The 7,505-nt window shown below is 29.8% G+C and overlaps 1 protein-coding gene across 1 annotated transcript; it reads right to left on the bottom strand.

Moving 5' to 3' along the window:
• Positions 1 to 991: 991 nt before the first annotated feature.
• LOC108689313 (MATH and LRR domain-containing protein PFE0570w-like) lies at positions 992 to 4,973 on the bottom strand. The gene is made up of 3 exons (XM_018196043.1): positions 4,774 to 4,973; positions 4,590 to 4,695; positions 992 to 4,492 (listed from the first exon to the last, which is right to left on the bottom strand). The coding sequence occupies exons 1-3, from the start codon at positions 4,845 to 4,847 to the stop codon at positions 992 to 994; spliced, it is 3,681 nt and encodes a 1,226-aa protein (XP_018051532.1). The 5' UTR covers positions 4,848 to 4,973.
• Positions 4,974 to 7,505: the final 2,532 nt, after the last annotated feature.

Below are 7,505 nucleotides of genomic sequence, written 5' to 3'. Positions count from 1 at the left end.
TCTTATGCTTATCTATATGCATATAGAAAAAATAAGAAAAAAAAAAAAATTAGAAAAATTATTAAATTAAAAAATGAGAAAAATAACTTTTTTTCTCATTTTTCATTGTTTTTCTTTATAAAAAGTAAAATTCTTTATAAAAAGTAAAATTGCAATCACATATATAATATTTGATACATAATTACATGTACAATTACATGTACAATTATATGTTCATATTTATTTTATATGCATATATATATTTACATTTGATTATATATAGCCTTTTTTTACTGGAAATTTAAACATGCGACATTTTTATGTTAATGCATGTCAATATTAATCAGTATTTGCTACTTTCTGTATAAAATTATCTACATAGTTATCTATAATAAAAAAAAATAATTTTATCTTATCTTTATCTAGGTTATTAGAATGTGTATTATCTCTATTCTTCATCTTAGATAAAAAAAATGTTGTCTTTTTCAAATGTGTAATCAATTTTTTTATCTTAATGTTTAATCAAGTTTAGTATATATCCCTTTATTTAAAACATCTCCTTTTTTATAAACCGGATATTTATGTTTAATGTTTAGATCACTGCTGTCCAAAATTTGTAATTCCGGATATTGACTTGTTAAAGTTTCGCCTCATTTAAAAAAAGAAAATACTTTCAATATTGACTTTTATAAAGAAAGATTAAGAAGGGAGAAAAAGCGGAAAAAGGTGAATATGTATTGCTACGGGGATAGGTACATATTGCTCCTATCTCTTCCTAGACAATACACCATATTCATTTTAATACATAATTACGCTACATTCATTAGTACATCGAGCTGATTTTATATTAGAAATATGGGCTTACTAGTTCTTCATACACACATGTTATATCATCTTAGTCATTTTCATAAAATTTAACATTTCTTCTATACACATCTATACATTTATACATTTTTATTTATATATTTAATATAAGTATATCACGCGAGTTTTACAACGTATGTTTTGAAAGCTATATAGTTTCACTTGAATCAGAAGAATCGTAATAACTTTTCGTTTGAAATGTTAACAATTTTCTTACTGTAGATGTAATAACATTCTGCTGAATAGCCACTGAATTTTTAGATTTTTCCGAGATCTCTTTATTTTTCGATAAATTAGTTTCCTCAAGTATTTCCAAAGTATTTGATAATATTGTTTTTTGCACAGATGTGACTGGTCTATTGTTTATAAGAGAAGAGAAAGATGCATTTTTCCTCGTATCATCGATTCTCAACTTAATATCGCTATTAGATTCTTTAGCTAATTGTTTATTCGTTTTGACTTCTTTGATTGATTTAAATTTAGTTTTTCCATTGTGCGTTCGATTGTGCTTTTCAAGAGAAGAATTTAATGAGCCTAAATGTCTTTTACTATACTTCTTCGCAAGAGAATCATTAAAGATTTCTTTTGAATTGATACTATCATGATATCGCAATCTATTGTGAATAGAATTCGTTAACATTTTACGAGTAGGTGAAGTATAATTATTACTTTCTTCAGAATCTGAAGAGTTTGTGTCAAATGTTTTTGTTTGGAAGATTATAACGTGGGCGTTATCTTTACAATCTATTCCATTTTTTTTTATTGCTCCATTTGAATGCCTTAAACTGTTATTACTTATATTTTCCTTACTATCAAAGAACAAAATTTTTTTCTTATCTTTATTTGAATTATCAGCAACATTATCATTATCACTTTCACTTGAGGAAAATACAAATTTTTTATTTCTAAGTAACTCTAAGGAAGTAGTTCTCGTCTGCACATTGTTGTTATGTTCTTTTTTCTTTTTTATCAAACCAGTGTCTCTTTGTACAATTTTTTCCGACGAATGAATTACCGTACTTAAATTTCTCCTATAACTATATTTGTCTTTATCGCTAATAACCAACTTGGTCTGATCATACAAATCTTTTTCGGCGATACTTATATTATTTGGTTCATCTAATATATCATTAGTTGACACTTTTGATTTTTTTCTAGGATGTATTGATCGAACAAAATCATCTTCATCTGACGATGTAAATGTTAAAATTGAATATTTACCACGGTCATCTTGACTTGCTTTACTACAATTTTTATATCGAAATGTTTTATTCTGAAATGTAAACTCTGACTCTACTTTATCAAAAACTAGGCTTCCATGTTGTGTGACAATATCGTATGTATCATTTATTTTATCGTTATCTTTCTTGAATTTGACATTCATCTTCGATGAATAATTATTACGAACTGATGGAACAGCTACTTCATTTTTACAAGCCAAACTTTTAGAAATTTTCCTAATTTTAGATTCTCGTTTATTAGTTTGTAGTTCTGTATTGTGCGAAATTTTTTTATTAGGAAAAATATTTATATTTGTAACATTGCTGTTTTCCTTAAGGCATATATTCGCAGGTAATCGTTCCAATAAAACTCTGATTTCTTGAAGTTTTACATTATCTTTCTCAGTTGTTCTATATAAATTAGAAAAATGTGTTTCAGATTTATTTAATATTCCTTTTTCCCAAACAGCAGCATTATTTCTATTGAAGACTTGCATTTCCATCATTGTACTTGTACAATTTTTTACTGATAATGGCAATCGTTCCAATACAATTTTAATTTCTCGCAGTTTTACGTTACCCACATCATTTCTTTCATGTAAATAGGAATGTGTTTTAGATTTATTTGATAACACATTTTGCCAAATGGCGTTAGTTTTATTCGAAATATCTGATTCCATCGCTGCATTTGAATAATTTTTTGATGGCAATCCTTCCACATGTAACTCCTTATTGTGATGTCTCACACCTGTATCTTTCAAATTTGATAGTTTGTCATCTTTCTTTTCTGCATTCGAAGCAGAAAAGTCGTCTTCAACATCCAGTCTCAAATCGAGAGAGCAATCATTCAAAGACGAAACACATTGCGATGAATTTATATTACATTGGTAAATAAGAATACTTTCGTCGCTGTCTACCGTTTCTGATTCCAGATTTTTAATCTTGCAAGAATGTAACTTTTTAGATTTATTTAAATTTTTGTTGCATAAATCTTCTTTTTGTATGATATGAGTATTTTCGCCGAGCTTACAACGATTAAAAGACTGAATCCGTTCTAAAATTACAACTGGCTTTAGATCAAGAGATGCTACATTTTGTTTGCTAAAGTCTTCATTTCTCACAGAAATATTTATGTCATTGTTTTCCCGAAACGTAATGTCATCTTGTTTATTCAAATTATCATGAAAGTCTGATAAATTCTTGAAAGAACTGTCAATGGTAGTATCTTGAATCTTGTCATTTCTATCCTTGTTACTAATCTCTGTAATAATTTCATTGGAAATACAATTGAGTTTTCTTTTTTCTCTTTCCTTGATCTTCTTAGAATCGAGGTTCGTTTTAGCAGAGAATGAATGTTTACTTTTGCCTTTACGAGTTAAAAATGGTTCTCCTTTAATTGTATCATCAAGATCTAAAGCAGGATGTAAACTTTGTTTTGCTCCAGATAATCTATTTACACTATGTGTTTCGGTTAGTATTAGGTCTACAGGAGAATCCCTACCTATATATAATTTCTTACGATGGAGAGTTGTCAAACTTGTATTTTTTGCAATAATTTCATGCATTTCATTTTCTGATACTTGCTTCTTGTGAAAATCCATCTCTAACACTTTATTTTGATCTAAATCTGACACATCATTATTTTTATTGTTTACGATCAATCGTTTCGATGTTTTATTAAAGCGTCGTAAAATGGATGCAATATTATCTATAGTCTGTACATTTGAATTTCTTTGACTGATATTAGATTCATCTGTTTTATTTGTTTCTTCATAAAATAAACTCTGCGAATACACATTAGACTGTATTGCATTAGAAGATATTAAGGTGCTAGTAGCCACTTTACCACATATGTCTGCTGTCATACATTCTGTAGACATTGGATACGGTTCGGTATCCAAACTATCAACATTAACATTATCATTATCGTTGTCTTTGTGCGTTATCGAACGATTGATTCTGGGGATGATTTCCATATATTTAATCTTATTATTGGATGGAACTTCTTTTTCTTTAACAGCAACTTCCTTTAGGGGTTTAACCTCGACACATTTTGCACCTTTTATAATAGCTATAGTATCTGCTTTCTTTGTAATATTTGCGTTTGATAGAATGTAAGCCGCAGTATCTACAGAACTGCAAGACGAGTCATTTTTGCATTTTGTACCCTTATCTGCATTTGTGACCGGAGATATTAATAAAGATGCAATTTCTTTTTCGCTTAGAGACGAGCCAGCTTCGGATAATTCGTTCTCATCTAGAAGAGTCTTATAGGGTGGATTACCAGTATTTATCCAGTACTGTACGAAAGTTGCTGGTTTACGCATAGGTACTCTCTGTCCACAACTATACTCTCCTTCACTAACTACTTTGTTTTCTTCATTTTCTACAGGTTCTAAAGTATCAATATTTATCTCTATATCAGACATCTGAAAATAAAATATTAATTATTTGCAACACGCCAAACAGTATCACAGATAAGAATAAGAATTTTTAAATGTATTTAATAAAAAAAACAAAGTATACCTCCTTGGAATATTTATTCAACAAAGTGTCCCAAGTTTTCTTTCGAACTTCCAAAAATTTTTCCGATATTTGAAAATTAAAGATTTTGTCTTTCATCCTGGTAATTCTTCGTATGAATCAACAATATATTCATGAGAAATAATTATAGAGAACGTATAGATTATATAGATACAAATAAATTTACCTTTCAATACCTTCCGAATAAGACTGCGAAAGAAAATCATTATTAATGCTTTCATTCACTATGCAATTTTCCATAAGTTATTTTACATCACCGCGTCAGTAACGTTAAGTATTATATAATTTATAAACAAATTCATAAATTTAATTCGAACATATGAGAACTACCCGTGGAGCAGGAATGTCAAAATCTCATAGGTTTGTCGCGTTGTTTGCAGTCTACACTTTTTGCACTCAGCACTCTTCGTTTTTCTCTTTTAAGATAAATTTTCATGAGCTGTTCAAACCGGCTGTTTCAGCAACAAAAAGAAACAGCCTGAGTCAGAATTAACGAGTATCAAATATCCATTTTGATTACGTGATCCTTTTTGTCACTCAACAACCGATTAGAGCAGCTAATGAAATCAATATCCTTCGTTTCTTTCCTTTTCATAAAATAAAGAACTCAGATTGGTTAAATTTCTTATTCATTACACGCGTTATGCATTATGCAAAAGTCTGTGCTCCTTGCTTAAGACGGAGCACAGACTTATATAACGCATAACATAATGCATAAAAAAAATGAACCAATCGAAGTCCTTTATTTCTTTCCTTTCCATGAAATAAAAGACTCTGATTCTTGGTTGATTTCTTATACCTCTTGTTTTATGCGTTATGCAGTGCTGTGATCATAACACAGAACGAGAGCGGAACCAACCACAAGTGTTCTGCTATCAGTTGCAACTGGTTCTGCTCTTGTTTCACGTTACGTTATTCCGTAGTAAGCATTATGCCAAAACCTATTCTACAATAACTGTAATGTAAGACCATAACATAAATCACAACACGCAACGCTTGTCAAAACAGCGAATCAGAAGCGTCAATAGTACTATCGACTGTTTCTGATTGGCTGTCGCGACAAACATCACGTATGCGTTTTACATAAATGCGACTTAATGTCGACTTTTCTAATTTAAGTATAACATAATCAAATTCGCAGCGAAATGAATTATTTTTATTTCTTTATGTTACATTAACTCATGAAAACACATTGATATAATCAGTATTGATAAGTTGCACATACTTGAAATGAAATGAAGAAATGAGAAAATTGTTATATAATTGTTAAGAAAATTGTAACAATTAGATAAATTAGATAAATTAACAATTAAATAAATTGTTCATTTAAGCAATGGAATACTATTAATAGCAATTGTAATTACTTACGTCAAAGTTACAGCTAATCGTGCATCGGACGAAAGATTTTCAATTGCTATATTTTCTTAACTATGGAGTTCCAATAGCATTTTATATTGTTCAGGCTAGAATTGAATATAAGCAAAAAATTCTTCATGATCAGTTAATCTAATTTCGCGAAACAGGAATCCTTGTTATCGTCTTCTTTTATTGATTAGTCTGATCTACTAACATCTAATTTTTATTTTTTGTATTTGCAAAGCAATGATTTGAAGCGCAATACTTCGATTCAATAATAAAATAAAAAGCGTTATGAGACCTATCTTCAAATCAGTCTTTAAACTTAATGAATTTAATCATTCGCACTACATTGGATCATATTAAAAGCTTTATATAAACTATCTCAATGCAGATACAATATAATCAACTTTGACAATAAAATGATATATATACCACCTTGATCAAAAAGTTCCCGGAATTATCACCAGGTGATGCTCTGAGTCAGCTGATTTGAGTTCTGTTTTTTTGATTAGGTTGCCACATCTGTCATTGATATTCCCACCAAATTTTATCACTATAGCTTGACATTTGTAAAAGTTACGCCGTCTTGAATACATCTACCTCTGCACGTATTTTCGATTTTTTACAATTTTAAAAATGAAGTTAAATTTGCAACAACGAGTTTGTATTAAATTTTGCGTTAAAAATGGATTCAATGGTGTGAAAACCTTGGAAATGTTGGGAAACTGATTTTTTTCTGTTCGATCGAGTCAAAAACCCATTACGGGGAACGCGTTTTAACAGCCGAAAGGAGGTAATGGAAAAATCAAAGACGACTATACCGACAATAGAGTTCCAGAAATGTTTCGAGAGCTGGATCAAGCGCTGATATAAATGCGTTGCAGTCGATGGAGAGTACTTTGAAGAGGATAATATCACTTTTGATGAATAAAACTTGTATTTTAAATTTTCTGAATGAATTCCGGGAACTTTTTGATCAAGATAGTATATTTTGTTAAATAATATGATAATATCATTAGTAGATAGTTGTTTAAAATATTTATATACTTTTACATTTAATTTTGCTAATTTCATGCAAAGTAGCTTTTAATATGGTATATAATAATAATATGCTATATAATAATGCACTGAATTAGTACAGGGCCACCAATCTTCCCTCTTGTTCCGAGCGTTACTAGCACTTGTGGCGACCTCATAGCTATGATACAGGAAATGAAAAACTATTTAATATTTAATATGGCTGTTATATGGAAATCATCGTTTCCGGCCGACATTTTTATCGCTATATAAGCATATGGCTGCATTCATTATGAATGATCACGCGCTTTGAGCGCTTATAATATGGCTAAATTCATTATGGACGCTCACGCGCTTGTAATCATATTTTATCTTTATCAAGCGCTTTTAAATTAAAAAAGAACCCGTATAAAAATATATTACTACCCTAACAGCACAAACATCGATATGTCGACTGTAAGTTGACTTTGCTAAGTCAAGCCTTTAGAGTCGACTTTGTACGTCCTTTCAATATCGACTTTA

The sequence above is a fragment of the Atta colombica genome, unplaced genomic scaffold, assembly GCF_001594045.1.
Source record: "Atta colombica isolate Treedump-2 unplaced genomic scaffold, Acol1.0 scaffold269, whole genome shotgun sequence".
In the NCBI taxonomy this organism is placed as follows: Eukaryota; Metazoa; Arthropoda; class Insecta; order Hymenoptera; family Formicidae; genus Atta; species Atta colombica.
Note: the sequence above shows the minus strand (reverse complement) of the source record. Positions and strands in the feature narration are given on the sequence as shown.

Bases quoted from the DNA above. Each gene is read 5' to 3' on its own strand.
- LOC108689313 (XM_018196043.1), bottom strand. From the start codon at position 4,847: ATGGAAAATTGCATAGTGAATGAAAGCATTAATAATGATTTTCTTTCG. The intron at 4,696-4,773 runs GTAAATTTATTT...ATTCATACGAAG, and splicing joins TATTCGGAAGGTATTGAAAG to AATTACCAGGATGAAAGACA. The intron at 4,493-4,589 runs GTATACTTTGTT...TTTTATTTTCAG, and splicing joins TGAATAAATATTCCAAGGAG to ATGTCTGATATAGAGATAAA.